Source organism: Macaca nemestrina, chromosome 13, assembly GCF_043159975.1.
Source record: "Macaca nemestrina isolate mMacNem1 chromosome 13, mMacNem.hap1, whole genome shotgun sequence".
NCBI lineage: Eukaryota > Metazoa > Chordata > Mammalia > Primates > Cercopithecidae > Macaca > Macaca nemestrina.
Genome location: NC_092137.1, coordinates 29,066,829 through 29,088,551, shown reverse-complemented (window position 1 = coordinate 29,088,551; position 21,723 = coordinate 29,066,829). Strand labels below are relative to the sequence as shown.

At 47.4% G+C, this 21,723-nt stretch overlaps 1 protein-coding gene across 1 annotated transcript; it reads left to right on the top strand.

Annotated features, from left to right (window-relative positions):
• The first annotated feature begins 5,813 nt into the window (after positions 1-5,813).
• On the top strand, positions 5,814-19,965 carry PCARE (photoreceptor cilium actin regulator). The gene is made up of 2 exons (XM_011737878.2): positions 5,814-9,951; positions 15,438-19,965. Exons 1-2 carry the CDS (start codon positions 6,260-6,262, stop codon positions 15,634-15,636), a joined length of 3,891 nt encoding a protein of 1,296 aa, XP_011736180.2. The 5' UTR covers positions 5,814-6,259; the 3' UTR covers positions 15,637-19,965.
• The last annotated feature ends 1,758 nt before the right edge of the window (positions 19,966-21,723 follow it).

Here is a 21,723-nt window from a genome sequence, read left to right as displayed (position 1 = left end):
TTCACGTATTGCACTTCAATTTACACCTATAAACTCTTTGCTATTAATCTTTTTGATAAAGAGATAATTGTATAATTGTGTATAATTTTATTATACAGTTCGTGTTTTTTTAAGAACTATAGAACAATTTAATTTGGAAAATGTTTACAATGTGTTAAGTGAACAAGAATAATGCAACGGTATGTATATTATGATTAGCGACTATGTACTACATATACAAGTAGAAGAAAAGAGTAGAAGGTAATAAGCAAAACTAAAAATGATAATGCTTGTAAAATTCAAATATTTTAATGAAACATAAACATCTTTGCTAAAATCAACATTTCTTACTTTAAAATATCTCTGGGAATAGAAAAACATTTCTTGTTTTCTTGTAATAGAGACTTTAATCAGTAGTTAACAGGAAACCACTTTACAAGTCTATTTCCCTGGCACTACCACCTCTCTGGCAAGGTAGCAAGCTGGGAGGTGGGCTGGCTGAGGACCAGAGACCAGGAGACTGGGCTGAGGTCAGAGACGACTGAGCATGGGACTCCTTCTGGGATCTAGAACTCAGAGCTAAGGGTATCTGAAAATCCCCATCCAGAAACAAAATTAAAACCAGTGACCATCCAGCAAAGCCATCAATCTAAAGTGACTTGTCAGGGACAAAGAAGGTTTGGAAGGACAAGCTGGAAGAATTCTTTGGGCTGTGGGGCAAAACTGAAGTTGCTTGCCATAGACTGTTGTAGCCTTCCTCCTGTCGAGGCCAGAATCTGAAAAGATTTTCAGAATCTGAAAAGTTCAATGTGGTTGAACGTCCAAGCCCAGGTAAAGTTTAAAATGTAGATATCTCATTTTTAAAATGTAGGAATAACACAGACTGAGGAATCAAATAGACCAGGGTTCAAATCCCAGATCCGCTACATGCTAGTTATACGACTTGAGAAAATTATCTAAACTTTTTCAGCCTCAGTTTCCTCATCTGGAAGCATGAGTATGGCAGAGGAAGACTACTTGACCCCCAAAACTGGGACTCTTCTTCCACAGTATAGAAATGTTGCTGGTAAACAGCTTTCTTCTTGACTACATTTCCCAGCCCTTTTTGCATCTAAGTAGGGCCATGTGGTAAGTCTTGGCCATCAGAATGTAAGCAGAAATGATGGGTGTCAACTCTGGGCAAAGACAGTCAAGGATCTGGCCTACCTTCCCCATACTCTCTTCCCTTTCTGCCCTATAAGTCATGTATTGAAGATGGTGATGTTGCAAGATGGAAGGGCTTAAATCCCTGAGTCACCATGTGGAGTAGGGCTGTTTAAAAGAATGTGCCAACGTCTACACTGGCATTATATAGACAATAATAACTCTTACTGTGCTAAGTCACTGAAATTTGGGGATTGTTAGTTACAATAGTTAGCCTACCCTTTAAAAAAAAAAAACCCCAATTTATATGCAAGAATTGAATCTATTTCAATAAAACACTTTCTCTTATTACCACACAAAAAAACTAGATAAATGTTTTTCAAGTTTGTGGTACATTTAGAATACTTTGATTCTAAATATACACGACCTCGTGTATGTGAAATTCTCTTTGGAGGATCCTTAGAGGCACCTTAAAGGGTTAAGCAGTCAACCTCCAGAGGGACAATGTACCTGTGTGATGACTGATTCAGACCACAAGCCACGCACACTAAGAGTCAAGAAAAACAGGCAGGTGTTTCTGCTATGATCACCAAATCAAAAGCTACTTAGGGCAGGCACCTGGATATGACATGTTGGTTTCTGATAGAATTGTGTATCCCACGAGCAACTCTGGATGGATTGCTCTAAGGTACATAACAGTAGCCAGATTGGTTCTTTTAATGATAGTTAATGATCCTCCAAAGCAAAGCAAGGAAGGCCAGCTTCTGAAAAGACAAATGTAAAGTGAGTGCTTAATGAAGTGCCTGGAACACAAACATGACCTCCTTCCCTGCCAGCTCACCATAACAGATGCGTGTTTATCTCTCTGTTACCTGTTCATCTCACATCTAGACCAGGGAACTGTGTTGCAAAAAGCACTCCTTCAGATATGGAAGATCAGGTATGTCCTAGGTAGGCCTTGACTAGTGGGAAATTTTTCTTAGCTCTTAAGGTACAGGAGAGCCCCTTTGGTGAAGCTGATAGAATTTGAGAGGTAAAACATTTCTTAGATGTTTAAACAACTTTCAGTCTTGGCTCAGAATTGATGTCACACTAGAACCATCTTTGCTGATCAATTAGTTCAGGGCCACATTAAACAAAATGGCACGGAATTTATTTAACATGCTAAAGGGGAAAGACTAGTACCTTATAAACTAATGTTTAGAATAGTTATATTTTAGATGCCATAGTTTGAGCTATGATATGGCCTGATTTTTTTTTTCAAGTGACTTTTGAAGGTGGAGCCTCACTTTCCTCTTCTTGAATGTAGACTCTACAGTAGTGACTGGCTTCTACAGAATAGAATATGGAGGAAGTGAAGGTGACCTTTGAGATTAGGACTTGCTCTGGGGGCAGGCAGTTGCTCTGCTGTAAGAACACTTAAGCAGCTCTACAGAGGGGTCCACGTGACATGTAACTGAGGCCTCCTACAAACAGCCAGCAAGGAATGGCGGCCTTCATGTGAGTCAGTTATCATAGCCATGTAGATGAGCTATCTTGACAAGAATCATCCAACCCCAGTCAAACCTTCAGATGACTGCAATCCTGGCTGACATCTTGGCTGGAAACTCAGAGATCCTTTTGAGTTGCCCCCAAATTCCTGACCCACACAAACTGTGAGATAATGTTTGTTATCTTAAGCTGCTAATTTTTTGAGTAGTTATATAAAAACAGACAACTAACAGAGGGACCCTTTTCCAAGACCAAGGACATTATAGCTAGGACCCTCTTAGGCACCAAGCAAAGCACACAATACTGCATTTTAGTTAGAGGTGTGTGTGTGCGTGCGCGTGCACACACACAAGTGCAACATACATAAAGCATGGAACTTCATTGTACAACTCAAGGAATTTTTGCCTATATAGTATATACCCAAATAACTACCACCTAGGTCAATATGTGGAACAATTCCAACACCCTAAAAAATTCCTTCATGTCCACAACCAGTTGATAACTCTTCGCAGAGATCACCATTTTTCTAATTATTTAACTATGGATTACTTGCCTGTACCCGAACTCCATAAAAACGGAATGTTTCAACCTGCACTCTTTAATGTCTAGCTTCTTTCACTCATCATAATGATTTTAAAATTTATCCTGTTGTTACATGTTTCATTAGTTTGTTCCTTTCATTGCTGGGTAGTATTCCATTGTACAATTATATCAAATTTATCTATTTCCATATTGATAAACATTTGGGTTGTTTCCAATCTGAGGCCATTATGAGTAGAGTTCATAAATTTTCTTATACTAGTCTCTTTGCAGACCTTTATGTTCAATATTATTGGGTCAATTCTTAGGAGTGGAATTGACGGGTCACAGGGTATATTTTGAAATATCAGTTTTCCAAAATAGTTGTACTTTTATATGCCCACTCAAAATAATTTTCATTTGAAGCAAATCCAGTTTAAGAAAGAAAGAAAAACAAAAGTTGGTCTTAATGAAAAATGAATGGCAATGAATGAAAAGCTTCCTAAATTATTTGGAATAGTCAAGGAAACTCATATGTAAGGTACAGAGCTATGTGACAGCCAATCCTCCAGGCAAACACTTTGATTTTGATCACTGGTTTGGAAATAATTTTAATCACTTAGATCAAAGTTTTTCACAAAGATGAGTCAAGCAGGGGCCCAAATCCCGAGAGGAGAAGAATTTACATAAAGCGTCCTCCAGATGAGCTTTTCACTCTGTTAAATGGATGACCCGAAGGGAAAAGAAAGCCTTCCCACGTGGCACCCTTGTTTACCAGGCCAGCCCAGCGCTGTGACAAATGAAGCACCGTCTTGATGCCTAACGCAGCTCGCCTGCAGGCGCTGATTCGGCTTTGTGTTTCCCCTGAGTTCTGCTTCAGATAAACAGATCAGGGAAGTTTATTAATGATGCACTCTGGGGCATTGGGCTGCGATAGGCAGCAGGCGCTGCACACGGCCCCAGTGGCCAGTCTCCAGCTAGCACGAGAGGCAGCTCTAAGTCCTGCCTGTTTCGAAGACATCCTGACACCCACAGGGTTGTTTTTGTTGGTTGTATGGAGTTAAGTAGGAAAAAATGAAGACCGGGAAGCCAGAATAGCAACTCCAATCTCAGCAACTTCAGGGGGATGCTCAGAGATGCTCAATGCAATGTTTTTCTATTTGGAAAATTTCAAAATTGGCAACAACCTAGATGCCCAAAAATAGGAAACGGTTAAATAAAAGCCCCTCTTCTTCCTGCAGACAGTGGGAATCATTGTGTTTGAGAGCAGAGAAATTAAACAATGAGGCCTTAGAAAACTCCTGGGGCAGCAGTGGATTGAGCACAGGGTGGGGGTGGGGGGCAAAAAGAACACCAGATTCAGACGGCTCTAAGTGCATCACAGGCAATTATCTCCAGACCATTCAGGAATAAACCAATGCAAACCAATGAAATTCTTAAGACTTTCATTATTATAAGCGCCCTAGCTTCCAGGGGAAAAGAGTAAGAAACTTTTTTTTTTTTTAAAGACACGGTCTCACTTCCAAAGTCCAGACTGGCTTACAGTAGCACTATTATGGCTCACTGCAGCCTCAACTTCCTGGGCTCAGGTGATTCTCCCACCTCGGCCTCCCGAGTAGCTGAGATTACAGGTGTGTGCCAGCATCCCCAGCTAATTTTTTGTATTTTTAGTAGAGACAGTCTCACCATGTTGCCCAGACTGGTCTCAAACTCCTGAGCTCAAATGATCAGCTCGCCTCAACCTTCCAAAGTGCTGAGATTTGTAGGTGTTGAGTCACCACACCTGGCTGAAACTGCATGTTTTTGAATACCTACCGTGGGTCAAGCACTGGGTCAAGCACTTACCAAATATTAATTGACAATCCCCACAGTGGCTCTGTGAAGTAAGTACCATGGTCCTCATTTCAAAGATGAGCTCTGCCTCAGGGAACTTTAAAAACTTTCGGAAGTTTCCCCAACTAACAGGAGAAAGAGTCAGGATCCAAACTCCAGTCTCTCTAGGCCAAGCCCTTGTTCTAGATTTTACTGACAGCAAATAAAGTTTAAAATGAGTTTTTCAATGGGCAGCTGCTACCCTTAGCCACAGGCAGGAGCCTGACGCTCAGCTTGAGCAGAAAGATGGGCTTCCCCTTGAGTTATCCTCCTAATAACGAAATGGCTCTCCACTGCCCAGTTTTAGCTTGTTTTCCTATGAAGAAGGTTAAATAAAAAGCCTCTTCGCGTGAAAGCATTGCCTTCCTGAGCGTAGTGACCGGCCTTGAGCTTTACACAGCAGTGACTTTTCCTGCTGCCCCATCCAAACTGGGGGGATAGCTTTCCTGCTACCTAACTCAATTTTCTAATGCAAAGGAAAGCAATCTTGCCTTCTTCATTCACTATCTTATTTAGAGACATTCTCTATCACTAGAGTCCTGGGGTTTTTATAAGCCACACAAACAACAACACGTTACTTCAATTATTGTCTATTATGTTTTGGGGTCTTCTTGATAACAACAGATTGGAGCACACTTGGCTGGTTTGCCCTTATTAATCCGTGAAGGTCACTTCTCTTCCAGGGCCTGCAATCAACGAGCCCTCTTCTTCTCTTCCACAAATGCATCCCTTCCAGAGCCTTTTGCAATTATGGCTCATTTCTCTAGGTTTCATATGGCAGGCATCTGAACAGAATTAAAAGCATGAGCACGTGCAAAAATAATCCGCTTCCCAAGATAGTAAATGCTGAGAAGTTCTATATTAGAACACACTGTGAGTGCTGACTGGCTAGGGCATGATTAACCTAATAGGCTTAAGCTGCACTTGCTATCCACATCTGTCAGGACGCAAGCAAAACACAGGCCCATAATCCACCAGACTGGGGGCCTTCAGAATTGTCCTGCTGCTCACTAACAGCACAGGGTTCCAAACTTAGAACAACAACAGGACGACAGGTACCACTCCCTCTTCACATTTGGACCAAGAAAATAAAGAAAGCTGGTTCCAAGTTTAGGATATTGTACCATGGACTTCAAAGGATTCTGGCCTGAAAATTGCCTGGATGGACTAGTAAGATTGCCTTTTGTTCCTATTTCAACATGATTCTTGGAAAATTGTGAAGGTTGTGGGTGGAAGATGACTACAAGCTGAAATCATGGGGTGTACACCTTCACACAGTGACATTGTAAACAGCGTTGCAAAGAGTGGCATTCAGTTCTTGAAAAAGCCCAAAGCAATTCGGCCAGGATGTCAGGGCGGAAGTGAAAGAGGTTCCATCCCTTTGCTGGTTAAAAACTCCACCTGCTATGACGCTGGGGAGGGCCTGGCAGAGGAGCAGCCAAGTTCCAGGAGGAACCAAACCACAGCTAAAGGTCTTTGTCAGCTTATGGGAGATCCTGCTTCAGGCAAAAGGAAAGATATGGAAGGACTGATCCCAGGAACCAAAACCTCTTCATCCCAGCTGAACAAATCACAAAGCCACATGGCTAAGGACATTCTGTTCAAGACACAGGGTTCCCATGGATCACAAGGGGCAGACTTTTCTGGAGATGAGAGTCAGGAAAGTAGTACCCAAGACACTTCCAAATGGAAAAGGACACAAAAATGTCACACGTCAAGCAAACAGAGCCATTGCTACCAAACCATCCACCCTGCTCATGAGTCTGAAGGCAAAGTGGACTTCCCGGAGCCCCTGGTAAAGGCCCACCAGCACGCTTACACCTATCTCCACTCCAGCCTCTCCAAATATGAAGCAATTCTGTGCATCATCCATCAGGCCACCCAGACCCGGGAGCTGCTGCAGCCCATGCTCAGCTTCCTGCTGCTGTGCTTTGAGGAGATCAGCCAGCTTTTGGGGGAGATCTCCAAGGATGGAGAAGTACTCCTGCAGGAAGTTAGGGAGGATCTGGCATGGCCTTTGAAGAAAAGAGAGCCCCAGGAACAACCAGATCTCCTGCAACAGCTGCTGCAGTACACAGTCAGCAAACTGCAGGTGCTCAATGGCACGGTGGCCTTGCTCACCAACAGCTTCCTGGAGGGCTCCAGCAGCTACCTCCACTCCACTGCAACCCACTTGGAAAACAAGCTGAGCGCAAAAAGGAACGTGGATGAACGCCTCCTGGGGACTCTGGGGCAGCTACAGAGCCTGGCGAGTGGCCGTGGTGATGCTGGGGTGCAGGGTCTCCCCTTATGCTCTGAGGACAGTGGCATTGGTGCTGACAATGAGTCTGTGCAGTCGGTGGACAAGCTGGGCAAGCAAACCAGCTGGGACCTTGCACCAGAGCCTGAAGAATGGAAGTCGGTGACTTCACCCCACACAGAAGCTAGGCAGTCCGGACATGCCTGGCAGCAAAGTCCATTCTGTATGGGTTCAGACAGACCCCAGGACTGCCTGCTCTCAGGGGCTCCTATGGCAAAGGTTCAGCCACAAGCACAGGATGAAGCAAGGAGCCTATGCCTCTCCAGTACAAACCCAGAAAATATCACCTCCCCGCCTTTGAAGCTGGGGACAAGCACCCCATGTGATTCCTTTGGGATTGGGGTCTCTGTGGAACCATATCTTTCCGAAACCTCCAGGCTGATGGACGCTCCATCTTTTAGTGACAGCGAGGACTGCAGCCCAGAGGAGGAAGACGAAATGAGCAGCATGAGTCTGTGTGTCTGGCAGGAAAAAACTCCACATTCAAGGCCACGATCTTCACCTGCTGACCGGGAAAGCCCATTTCAGGCCCGCACCAGGAGGCTTAGGAGCCTCCAGGCCCAGGAAATGATTCTGAAGATGAAGGAAGCAATCAGTGAAAGGATCAAATTTGTCCCTGTGCCCTCTGGGCACCAGGATTGGTCTGAGGAGGAGGAGGAGGGGAGGATAGTGGTCCCCCCAAGACCTAGCACCATCAGTGGCAGCAGGAGGGCCCCTGAGAGGCAGAGGAGGTCCCAGTCAGAGTCATGTCTCCAGAGTCACGTGGAGGACCCCACCCTTCAGGAGCTGCGAAGGGTCCAGAGGGACCTCAGTCAGAAGCTGGAGGCATTTTATGCCCTGAGTGCCAAAGGGCAGGAGCAGAGCCAGGAGCAGATTCTGCAGCCCAGAGCAGCAGCCGTGTGGCCCAATGGCACCTGCAAGGTCAGTCCAAGCACCACCACCAGCAGGCTCAAGGCATCCCTCACCAAGAACTTCAGTATTTTGCCTAGTCAGGACAAGAGCATCTTGCAGAAATGCAGTCCCCATCCTGAGGACGAACAGGGCAAAGCTGAGAAGCTTCCAAATGCCATCCCATCAGGAGATGTCAGTGAGGCTGCCGAGGCCACAGACCGGAATGTCAGGGGCTGTCCCACCAGAACATCCGTCAAGAAGCTTATTGAAACTTTCAGTCCCACGGAGAGTCTGAGGACACTGGGGGACTCTAAGGACTCTGGGGCAAGTCCCTGCCTCAGGAATTGCATCATGCCGCCCAGACTTCCCATGTACCGGGGCCTTGCCCCTTTGTATCCGAAGTCCCAAATTTCTCCAGCATCAGGCAGAGAATCTCTCAAAATGGGCATAGGCTGGAAGCCCTTAGCACCTATCTTTCCCCCTCTGCCCAAAGCAGAAGCAGCCAAGAGTGAGGAGCTCAGCTGTGAAATGGAGGGGAACCCCGAGCACCTCCCTCCACCGCCCCTGGAAGTCCTGATGGACAAATCATTTGCTTCTCTGGAGTCCCCAGAAAGCAGCAAGTCCACAGAGAGCTCCCCCGAGGAAACCCAGGAGCCAGGGCCGGGAGAGGCTGGCGCCACCAGGAGAACTTGGGCTTCCCCAAAGCTGAGGGCCTCTGTGAGCCCCCTGGACTTGCTGCCCAGCAAGAGCACCGCCAGCCCCACCAAGCCTCGCAGCACAGGGCCAGGGAGTGGCAGGAGCAGCTGCCAGCCCAGGAAGCCAGTCCTGGACCTGAGCCGCCCACCAGCCACCAGCCAAAGCCCAGAGGTGAAGGGTGGGACTTGGAGTCAGGCAGAGAAGGCCGCCAGCCTCTACAGGCAGCCCCGGAAAGCCATTGCCTGGCACCACTCCAGCCCTCCATCTGGACAAAACAGGACCTCAGAATCCAGCCTGGCCAGACCGAGGCAAAGCCGAGAGAGAAGCCCCGCAGTGGGCAGAAAGGCCTCTCCCACGAGGACACACTGGGTGCCCCAAGCAGACAAGAGGCGCCGGAGCCTGCCCTCCTCGTACAGACCTGCCCAGTCAAGCCCCTCTGCTGTGCAGACGCCCCCCAGTCCACCACTCAGCCCTGGAGCTCCCAGCCCACCCGTGAGCCCCAGGGTGCTAAGCCCTCCAACCACAAAGCAGCGAACTTCCCCACCACACCAGCCCAAGCTGCCCAGCCCTCCCCCCGAGAGTGCACCTGCTCTGTGCAACGTCTCTGGCCCTCCAACCCAGCACCCAGAAGCAAGCCCCCCTTCCTCGATTCCCTCCCCATCACCCCCAGTGTCCCTTTCTCAGGGGCACAAGGAAACAAGAGACTCTGAAGACAGCCAAGCAGTCATAGCCAAAGTGTCTGGGAACACACATTCCATATTCTGCCCAGCTACCTCCTCTCTGTTTGAAGCTAAACCGCCGCTCTCAATAACCCACCCACTGACCCCACCATCGCTGCCGCCAGAGGCTGGAGGCCCTCTCAGGAACCCAGCAGGATGCTGGAGGAACAGCTCAGGGCCTTGGCTGCAAGCAGACTCACAGCGGAGAGCGGCTCTGTGTGCCCTCAACCCTCTGCCTTTCCTCAGGAGGACAGCTTCTGACCGCCAGCCGGGTGCCCGACCGCAGCCTCCCGTCTTGAACCCCACCAGCACCTCTTGTGAATCCCAGCTCAGCCAAAGCAGGTAAGGAGTGTCCTGGGGTCACTGCCCTTCAGCGGCTTGGAATAGGGAGGAACAGAGCTCATGGGCCTCAGGATCTTCTGGGTCCTAGTAGTTTTCAAATTGTGCTCCAAGGGAAGAGGCAGTTGGGAAAAAGAGGTGCAGGGGGCAGTTCCAGCTCCCCTACTCTCCAACCTTGAGTTACTGGGCTCTTATCTGTTACACATTCCAGCTTCCTAAGAAAGATTTTAATTGAAAAGAGGCCCTGCTGTATTAAAAAAATCAAGTTCAAATGAGAACACATGGACAGGAAAGGCGCACACACCGGGGCCTGTCGGGGGGTAGGGAACAAGGGGAGGGAGAGCATTAAGACAAATACCTAATGCATGCGGGGCTTAAAACCTAGATGATGGGTTGATAGGTGCAACAAACTACCATGAAACATGTATATCTATGTAACAAACCTGCACGTTCTGCACATGTATCCCAGAACTTTATATACCTCAAAAAAATAAAATAATAAAGTTCAAAACACTCAAGTTAGTTCAACCCCACACAACCCGTGTTTTACAGCTGGGGAAGCTGAGATGAAAAGGCTTGCCCCTACGGCTGGCTCACTGGCTCCCCTTGTTTCTGGTTCCCCGCAGGAAACCAGCATCTAGTTGGGAGGTTCTCAAACTATTTGGTCCCAGGACTCCTTTAAACCCTTTAACGTTATTAAGAGCCCAAAAGAGCCTTTGTGTGTGGAGGCTGTATCTATCAATGTTTACTGTATTGGAAGTTAAAACTGAGAAATATGTAAAATATTATTTTTAAAAAAATATATGTTAACACAAATAATATACTCTTATAAAAAGTGTGTATTTTCTTTTGTCTAGTTTTTTAAAGCTTTTATTTTAGGTTCATAGGCACATGTGCAGGTTTGTGATGTAGGTAAACTTGTGTCACAGGGGCTTATTGTACAGATAATTTCATCACCCAGGTACTAATACCCAATAGTTATTTTTTCTGCTCCTCTCCCTCCTCCCACCCTCCACCCTCAAGTAGGCCCCAGTGTCTACTGTTCCCCTCTTTGTGCTCATGAGTTCTCATCATTTAGCTCCCGCCTATAAGAACATGCAGTATTTGGTTAGTTTGCTAAGGATAATTAATGACCTCTAGCGCCATCCATGTTCCTGCAAAAGACATGATCTTGTTCTTTGTTATGGCTGTATAGTATACTCCATGGTATATACATGTATTACATTTTCTTTATCCAGTCTGTCATTGATGGGCATTTGGGTTGATTCCATGTCTTTGCTATTATGAATAGTGCTACAATGAACATTTGCATGCATGTGTCTTTATGAAAAGAGTATCTTCTACAACAACAAAAAATGTAGGGAAAAGAATAGCACTGTTGTACATTTTTTCAAATCTTTTTAGCATCTGGCTTAATATAAAATGACTGGATTCACAGCTCTGCTTCCATCGTCAACCTGTTGGGATCTCACACCTCATGTAGATGCTGGTATCTCCACCCTACATTCACAAGAGAATGAGTGAGAAGGAGAAGTGACATCTTAGTATTAGGATGAAAATAGTTTTGATGTCATGGGCCCCCTATAAGTGTCTCAGGAATAACCAGGGGCCCCCAGACCACACTTTGAGAATGGCTAGTCCTGGAGGCATGGAATATAAATGTGTGGCTTCCCATATCCCCAGGGACATGGCTCCACTTCTCCTCTAACTTCAAAAGTTTGTAGAGTGAGAACAAGAGTCTTCATGAGTGCTGAGTGCCAGAATCCAGGGGTGGGGCTGCTACCTCTTCCCCGGGCAGACTGAGTTCCAAGTGTGCCTTTCTCATCAGGGCAACAGACGTGCATGTCATTGGCCCAGCCGCACAGACAGGCCCGGACATGCAGCCGCAATGGGGCATGAGTCAAAGTGTAGCCATTGCTGGGCACTGAAAGAACTACTCATATGCTCAAGTGGTTATTTTACAGAATACACAGGGAAATGTGCCTTTACCCAAACTGGCGTAGAAACAATAACAAAAAAAAAAATTCTGAGATCTATTAGAGAAGAACTCTTATCAATGTGTCTTGATATCAGATCAGACAAAGCTCAACTGACACTGGTCCTTGCTATCTTTGCATAGCCCACGACTGTGTAAATCAGCAGTTAATTTCTGCCAGAGTGATATGTGTTGCAGACTTCACAATCTGTCCAGGCACAAATGGTAATTTTTTACAAAGTACTCGGCAGTCAATTTTAAATAAAGATATTATCTCGGGAAAGTTGTGCATTATTACAGTTAAACTTCCCCAGCCACTTGAAAGAAATGAAATATTATTTTTGCAAGAATCTTAATGTAACATTGCTCTTTTCTTAAATCTAAAATGAGCTTCCTACAGTACAGTGGTTTTCATCTAAGAACCTCTATAAATGTTAATGCATTATTCCTCACTCAAGCCACTTATTCAGTTATTAGATTTCTAAAACTGTGCCCTTCAGGAGAAGAGCTTGAGAGAACAGGGACAATAAAATGGCATTAATTAAAAACACTAACATTTTAAAACAGCAGGAGCAATAATAAAGTAACATAAAATTGTTCGAGAAGAAAATAATGCCCTTCTTCAGGCTTCTCCTCAGAACAGGGCAGCTAAAAGGTTGTTTTATGTCCTGAATCTCAACACTTGGGGCAGGGGTGGTGGGGAGGTAACAGTGGCTTGAAAGAGAGAGCATGCCCGGGCGCGGTGGCTCACGCATGTAATCCCAGAACTTTAGGAGGCTGAGGTGGGTAGATCACTTGAGGTCAGGAGTTCGAGACCAGCCTGGACAACATGGTAAAACCCCTTCCCTACTATAAAAATACAAAAATTAGCAGGGCATGGTGACACGTGCCTATAATCCCAGCTACTCAGGAGGCTGAGACACAAGAATTGCTTGAACCTGGAAGGCAGCAGTTACAGTGAGCCAAGATCATGCCATTGGGCTCCAGCTTAAGTGACAGAGCAAAACTCCATCTCAAGAAGAATTTAAAGAGAGAGGGAGAGAGAGAGAGAGAGAGGGTTCATAAACAGGAGGATTCCCAAGGTCACGTAGAAGGTTATATAATGACTTGCAACCATTCCCCTGCCTCTCATGACACCACACAGCTCTAAGCCTTCCCACACTGTGAACATGTGATGGGAAAGTGCTCATTCCCCAGCACCCCCGCCCCCAGGTATAAAGTTGGCATCCGGGAGCAGAAGCGCACCTGCTGTAAGCACGTCAGGCTTTGCCACCCTGTGAATAGCAAGCTTTTTTTTTCCGCCATCCTGCATATGGGGAACCACCACCAGGGACTAGGCATGATTTCCCCAAGATCATGCAACAAGCCAGTGCCAGGGAGCCAGAGGCTGCTCAGAAAGGGCTGTTTCCCCAAGCAGCGACATGCAGGGACACAACCACACCCATGATGTCTTGCAGCTGAGGCAGGCCTGCAAGCTGAACCAGCCTGCCCTTCCAGTCACCCCGTGCGAGGCAGGAGCCCCTTTTTAGAAAATGGATGATGTTTGTATCTCCCGATCTTGGGGCCCTGGGGATTGGGAACAGCCCTTGGAGGCTTACCCAGGAAGCTCAATGACTGAGCTGCAACTGTTATTTATGTGCCAAATCCCCCAGTGGGGGTTCCAGCCTCTAGGTCTCTGGATGTTGGGGCACTGTGTGCATTCGAGAAGGCTCCAGACTTTCTCCCCTCAATGTGGTGCTTTCAGCCTTTGCCTGGCCTGGACTGCCCAGGCCTGCACGCTCTGCCGCCTTTACTCAGTCTCCTGGATCAGAAGCCCAGTGGCCCCTGGGCCCTGAACTCCTGTAGGGACCTGTGATGGGGCCGGAGGCCAACACAGATGAGATTGGCTCCAAGGCACAGTGAGTTGGGTTCCTTCCTGTCTGACAACCACAGCTGTGTGCTGGTCTAAGCGCCCACCGCACTTACCCACAACTCCTAACACCCACCTCGATCGTGTTCAGATCCAAATGCGAACATATTCTCCAGTGGTTTGGCATCCCATGTAAGCCTAACTTCACAGAGCTGAGCATGTTGCACAATAAAACTCACAGATCAGGCAAGAATGTGCTGTCGCAAGCAGAGAGATGCCTTCTTACCTGTGCATGTGCGGAACTGGGGTCCTGTCCTGGCCCTGAGGCAACTGACTGAGAGCTCTGACCAAGGCCTCATAGTCCCTGTAGTAGGATGACGTGGTCCCTAGAGTCCTTTCCTAGTGCGACTTCCTATTCATTCAACAATGCAGCTCCATAGTATCGCTACCCACCTCTGGGGCACTTACACTATTAATACAACAGTACACCAAGGGTCTTCCATGCTTCACCCAATATTGATACCTATGAGTGCCTGATGAGCTGCGTACTATTATTACTTCCTTTTTTTTTTTTTTTTTTTAAGACGGAGTTTCACACTTGTTGCCCAAGAGGCTGGAGTGCCATGGCGCAATCTCGGCTCACTGCAACCTCCGCCTCCTGGGTTCAAGTGATTCTCCTATCTCAGCCTCCTGAGTAGCTGGGATTACAGGCATCTGCCACTATGCCTGGCTAATTTTTGGTATTTTTAGTAGAGATGTGGTTTCACCATGTTAGCCAGGCTGGTCTCGAACTGCTGATCCCAGGTGATCCACCCTCCTCAGCCTCCCAAAGTTCTGGGATTACAGGCATGAGCCACCACGCCCAGCCTATTACTTCCATTTTATACGGAAGGAAACAGACTCGGAGGGGTGAACTAATAAGCCGGAGAGTCAGGACTCGAACCCAGGCAGCTAGCCTCTAATCCCCACTCTGGGGAGCCTCAGGCTGTCCTGCCAGCAGATGGCCAGTGTGGCTTCCTGGGTAGGTCCCCTGCTAGCAGAAGCTTGCTCCATGCTCAGGGCCACCCTCCATTCTGCACTCCTAAGGCATGCCAAATCCCACTCAGGCTCCTGTGGGGGTCCCCTCCCCATGCAAAGTCCCCCTTAGCTGTGTTACTCCGCAGCTGAGAAGCTCTGTTCCAGCCAAATGCGGGGCCTGGGCTGGGCCAAGCTGTTTGCATTTTTCTCAATTCAGGAAAAGGGTGGCAGCTGCGCGAAGCCGGTTTTTTTCCCTTGTTGTTGTTATCTTTAATTCAACTGGCTAAGCCTAGCCCTTATTAAACAAGAAGTGCTTTAAAAACAAAAACAAAATTAAGGCCCAGCTCCCAGAGCTTCTGAGGGAGTTGCTTTGTTCAGAGCAGCAGGATCCAGGGCTTCAGGGGAAAGAACAAGACTCAGCCTGTCACCCCAGCTCCCGCAGCGCCCACCCCTGCAGGCACACAGCAAGGGCGGCACCAGCCTGGCAAGCCTGGTACAGAGGGCAGAGGCCTGGTCCCCAAAGTGAACAGGCACAATTGTGGGAGAGGGCTGGGGTGGGACAGAAAGGGAGAATGGAGGACAGGGGTGGGGCAGGAAGGAGCAGCAGAGGAGGAGTGTCTGACCTGCATTTGTCCTTTCTCTCGGCAGCAGCAGCGAGGAGAGCCCTAAGAAGGACACAGAGCCGGGGAGCAGCCCCTCTTCCCCTGAACTGCAGGGCAGCAGCAGGCGTGCATCTCCCCCAGAGTTCTGTGTGCTGGGCCACGGGCTGCAACCAGAGCCTCGCGCCGGCCACATCCAGGACAAATCCCAGCCAGAGGCGCAGCACCAGCAAGAGGAGGTGTCCTGACAGGCTGACGAGGGGGCCACACTCATGCAGTCACCCCAGAAGGCCAAGTGTGACAGCCAAGTGTCCCGCCTGACCCAGAGATAGTGGGCAAACCAAACTCCTACCGAGGTGTCCTGGAAAGGCCTGGAAGGTGCACTGCCCAGCGGGTCTGCTGAATTTTAAACAAACGCCGTTTTCAGTCCCAGATCCTGCTCTGCCTTGGGGTTCAAAAGTTAACCAGAACTTTAGACCCCACAATGACAGTATTTAATCCTTCAAGTGCTGGCCTTAATTTTGGGGTGGGGTGGGGAGTGGAGAATGTATTTGTTGCATGCTTGATAGGGTTTTAACTGGGTTCGTTCCTTGAGATCACTGAAGCCTCACAACGGTGAATGAAGCAGATAGCATTCTCCAGTTTCGCGCACATGAAAACCGAAGGTGTGGGGAGAGGCCCCCTCAAGTGTTTTGCTCGAGGTCATACAGCTAAGAAGAGAATAGAGCAAAAATTTGCACAGATGAGTCTGGTGCTAGAATCTCTCTGCTCTTTTTATTACATTCCATTGCCCATAAGTATTTCGTCACTCCACCTGCCTAAAGCAGACATGGGTGCGCAAATGGTTGGAAAGCTTCTTTGTTGTAAGGTTAAGTCGTGGCACAGCATTGAAGCCCCTATTGAGAGCTTTGTTTAGAAGCGCGTGGCTCCCAAAATGAGAAGGCTGAGTGAGCTGGGATTAAAACACAGCCCCACCTGTCCTCTCCTCCTTCCCAAGCTCAGTTTCAGTGCTTTAAACCCAAAGCTGACAGCTCACAATACCAGCCACGCTGCCTCTCGGCCTAAGCATGTAGCAAATGCTCTCACTGCCCTATGCATTACGTGCTTCTCGACTGAGTAGGGTAAACTAAGCCTCCCAAACAAGGCAGCCCGTTCTCTACATGCCGTGGGCGCTGGAGCGCAGAAGATAGCGTGGGTAAGGCATACGCACCCACACGCCGATCTCCCCTCAGAGGCTTCTTGGCCAACTTTATTCCCAGGTCATCTTGCAAGAACTTCTGCTGGAGTTGAAATCAAAGTGAAAAACAGTTGTTCATGCCAAAAACCTGCTTCTGCCAATGAGCTAGATATTTGCTGCCAATCTTGGAATGTTTCCATTGGAGGCTGTGGTGTACGTTCTGTTTAGAAAGGATTTTGCAGTAACTGAGTGATTCAATGCCGGCTCAATGGGTTGGCAAAAGACAAGAATTCTTACCCACTGCGGTACAGCTAAGGGACGATCCTCCAGATCTGCTGCAAAGCTGATTTTTAAAGTTTGGGGAAATGACAGACCTCAAACCCATTCTTGCTGAGATTGTGCGCTCAAAAACTTGTGAAACTGTGTCCCTAGGGACTCCAGCTACCTCCCCCAGAGAGAGGCTATGACTCTGAGTAAATGAATCCCACCTCGACTTGTCCAGTTATTATTCAAAGGCACCCAAAGAACAGCTGATTAAACTACCAAGAGGGGCCACAACCCGCCCCTCTGCTGGAAATGCACATGCAGCTCTGCTCATGTTTGCTCCTGTTGTCGCCCTCATCTCAGAAGTGCTCAGGCAGTGCCCAGGCCAGCGATTCTAGAGCTAAGCCACACCCACTGCTGGGTGGACACTTAGGAGCTGCCTAGGCTGCAGGCAATGAGGGAAGCCCAGCCACCCAGGCAGGGCAGGGGCTGAGGTAAACACATGAGAATGGACCAGGCTCAGGAAACTTGCCCGACAGATATCTGGGCATTCTCCCTAAATGGTTGGGCAGACCACTGGGTGACCATGGGGTGAGCCTTAGGAAAGCTGGGCACTGAGCTGAGTGAGGAGACATACAGTGTGAGCAGCCTTTGAGGTTAGCGCACAGGTAAGTGGCTTCAGGTGGGACTGCTCAGAAAGTGGGCCCTGCCTGAGCTAGGATTTAGGGGCAGGATTCCTGGAGGTCTGAGGAAACAAAGCTGTTCCCCAGCTGCAGGGAGGCTGGAATGGGACACAGTGGGTGAAACTGGAATACCATGAGGGGGTGTAACCACAGGAATTAGAAACATTTTAGTTACTGGAACCAGGATATGAAGTGGAGCCAGATCAGCAGTGAGGGGAAGCAAGGCTGAGTCTCCAGCCCAGGCCTTCTTCCGTAAAGGGCCTCATCTTACAAGTCCAGGGTGGGGTAGAAAGTGGAAAGGGTGGCCAGGTGCCCCCTGCAGTGGCCGTGCAAGCTAGCAGGGGCAGCAAGGAGCCACGCAGAGTATTCCACCACTGAAGGGGTCAGTGTCATGGAGAACACACAGGAGGGGTCCCAAATGAACAACTGTGCTTTCCGTGAGCATGCATGGCAGCAATCTACACTTTTTCTTCATAGAGTTAGAAACCAAGGACCGTCAGGGATACAGAGAAGGAGGAACCCACCACAGATCCATCTAAGGGGTGCACGTCATACTCATCTTCTTACTCGGGCCAGCTCCACCCTGGAGGAGCACAGCTTTCATCCTCCCGACCATGGAGACCCCAGAGCTGTGGAGAGGGAGGTACTGAGCCTAGCCCCTTACCCAACACTTTAATGACACTGTAAACAGCTCCACCCCAGGGGGGAAAAAAAAACACAATTTTCTGCTTCCATCAAAAGAATTCATGGAGGGAAAAAAAAAAAAGAAAGTAAACATCATATTCTGGCAGAACAGTGATAGTTTTTTGCAAGTATAAACACAATCTTCAAGATGAAATACAACCTCCCTCCGCGGCTGGGGTCCGAGCTGCCGTTGACTCTAAGCAGTATCTATCTTCCTCACATCATATGCCCAGTTCAGAGCCTAAAATAATCCATGTTGAAAGGAAACACAGGGCACACAGACCAAGCAGACTTTTCTTTCAGACTTGCCTCATAAACCTTACAATGTGAATGAAAGGGATTTTGAGAAATACATTCTTTTTCTGAAATAAACCAGTGGTTTGCATGTATCAGAGGAGCCGCTGCAGTGAATTATAAGTGCTGACGTGTTTGTCAATTGATCATCTGGTTGACGGCTTACAGGCTGCTAAAGCACCCACTTTATCTTTCAAAGGAAGTCTTTTCAAAGGTAATATATTTTTAAGTAGCCCCACATCAAAGATTCAGTTGAACTGCCATAAAGTACACGTGTTCTGGGCCTGTATTAACAGAACATGTTATACTGCACTATTGTCTACTCCCCATGCCTACCTGAGGTTTAAATAAAGCTCCATCAATCCATCCAGACATTTTATGAAATGTTATTAAAAATGCATTGCACAAGAAGAGGAGCAAACAGTTAATTCACTGAGCACTCTAATTCAATTTTATGGAGGACCCTGGACACTGCAGGCTTGATTGCACTCCTGGACTTCAGAAAGTAACTTTGTGAATAGTCCACGGGCCCTGCATCAGGTGGCTCTAGGATTCCACTGACCTAGTCACCCGCTTCTGAACGCTGTCATATCAGACACCCTTGAAGTCTAGCACAGGAGGCAGCAATCGGTTTTGGCTGGAGTGATAGCACTGGCGGGGCTCAGTTAATGCCCACAGATAAAGCTGATTGGCCTAAACTGGAGGAAAAAGAAAAAGAGGAGGAAGAGAGCAGGAGGGGAAAGAAACAAGGGGTATGGAAAATGGGCCACTCGTTCTCAGGAACCAGAGAGTATCATGCTCCTGAGGGTTGGATTTACAACACCAGAGCCTGAGTCGTGACACCTCCATTCCCTGGCTCTATGAGCCGGCATCTCTGGGCCCGTATCTTCATCTGCAAAGCAGTGATAATGTCAGCCTACTTATCCCCCCATCTGCACGACAGGGGCAAACGTCTTTTCTAAGGCATCTTTTTGAGCCATCTTGGGGAACGGAACTCATAATCCTGGCCATTTTGGTCTTTAATGTTCATCTCTGCTGCCTCCGCACTTTAATAAAGAGAAAAGAAGCCAGTATCATTTCCCCCTCATTTCTGAGCTGCGCTTTGATCTTTGGAGAAACTTAAAAACAGCTGTCAAACTCAGCAAGAATTGACTTCCTTCTTTGAAGGTTTTCATGTCTTTCAAAGTGAAGAGAAAAGACTTCACAACATTTGCTTGCAATCGCAAGTACATATGTCAAATATACCACATGGAAAAAAACAAATTAAGCCTCTGAATCTCTCGTCTTTCCCATGTTGAGTCATGAGGCTGTCAGTCAGTCAGATAGATGGCCAGCAATTACTCTGAACACTGCTAAACAGCAGGCTTTGCATGCAGTGTGGGATGAGGCTCCCTCCAGTTAATAACAATTCTACTTTTCTTTGTATGTAACGCTCTACTTTTTCAAAATGCGATTATCTACATTGTTTCATTAAATCTTTAGGGGAAAAAAGACTCTGAGATGGACAAAGCAAATGTTTTTTCAATACCTTTTACACATGAGAAAAATACTTCACTCCAGAGACACATTGCCAGTGAGGGCAGAGCAGGCCTCCTACCCTGGCCAGCCTTCCTCCTGATACCTGGAAAGCAGGATCTAGATTATTCCAGAAAGGCAATACTGGAAGGAGACAGCATACCTTTCTATGGAAGAAATTCTCCATTTTCTCTAACATTTACAAATAGGAAATTATTTTTCTTTTTAAAGATATAGAGTCTCACTCAGTGTCGCCTAGGCTGGAGTGAAGTGACACAATCATAGCTCACTGTAGTTCACTGCAGCCTCGAACTCGTAAGCTCAGTCTCCTGATTAGCTGGGACTACAGGCATGCACCACCATGCCCAGTTACGATTTTTTTATTTTCTGTAGAGATGGGGTCTTGCTCTGTTGCCCAGGCTGGTCTCAAACTCCCAGACTCAAGCAATCCTCCCACCTCAGTCTCTCAAAGTGCTGGGATTACAGATGTGAGCTGCCACACCTAGCCCAGGAAATTACTTTTCATATCTCACCAAAGTTCAGCTGAAATCCTAGCCATTCCTCAAACTAGCTTGGATGAAAACTCAAAACTAGGTCTCCAAGAGTTTTTAAATTCCCTCTGAGAACCTCGACCATTCCCATCATTTTCCAGCCACACACACACACAAACACACACACACAAACTGCTGCCAGCATTAAGAAAAAGAGAAAAGTATCTTCCAAAAATCTTTGCTTCTCATTGCCACGAACCCTGAAGTGGGCTTCCAGATGAAAACTGGCAGGAGCAGACGTGGCCTCCTTCTGGAGATAGCTCTTTATTGCCAGGGCCCCACAGCGGTAAAAACCAGCGGATGAGACAGAAAAGACTGTAGACCCTGGGAAACAAATTGCCTTCATGAAAATTATTTATCTAGCAATTTTTTTTCCCTCCTTTGGAAGGGGACAGGATTGGCTATGGTTACAAAACCTGGTGACATTTTAAAGTGATTGTTTAGTTAACGGCTTCTGACATCAGCTGCAGAAGTGCCGGATCACTTTAAGGATGTAAAAATTCTCAAGGAGAACCCAAGGTGATGCTAATAACAGCTGTCAACCCACAGAGAGGTAATTATAAAGATGTGATTAAAACAAAGCAAAGCCTTCAAATGTTACAGCCAGCTTCACTGAAACACCAGGGGACGGGATATGGCGAAACCAGCACGCCCCCTGAATAAACCCCAGTAATGATAAGGACCAAACCTGAGCCCCCAAGAGGTCCCTGACTCAGAAACACACACCAGGGAGCACCCATGCGCACAGGGATGCTGCCGTGCTATCTGGAACCCAGCTGGGAGTAGGCAGTTAGGACGCTGCTTCCCAGGCTGCCTGGTCTTCAGAATCAGCTGCTTGATAATTTGCAGATTCCCAGGCCTTCCCCCCAGTAACAGGTCTACAGCTGAGACTGAGTCTGAGTTTTTAAAAAGCACTTGTTCCTGTTTCTCTCCCCATCTCCTCAAGCAATTATTTTCATCAACCACATTTGGTAAAGACTGATTCAGGGATGCTGACTCCCAGGTGTGGGCTAGCCTGGGAACCTAATAACCACTGAAAGCTTTGAGATCGTGACAGAGGTTCTCAATCTTGAGTGTGAGCGATCAAGGCCCTGATTCAGTAGGTCTGGAGTACAACCCAGGGATCTCTACTTTAACAATCACTGTGGGTGATATTGTAACAAGCCA

Excerpts from the sequence above, each read along its gene's own strand:
- PCARE (XM_011737878.2), top strand. The coding sequence starts at position 6,260 with ATGGGGTGTACACCTTCACACAGTGACATTGTAAACAGCGTTGCAAAG. Across the intron at positions 9,952-15,437 it reads TCCCAGCTCAGCCAAAGCAG|CAGCAGCGAGGAGAGCCCTA; the intron begins GTAAGGAGTGTC and ends TTCTCTCGGCAG.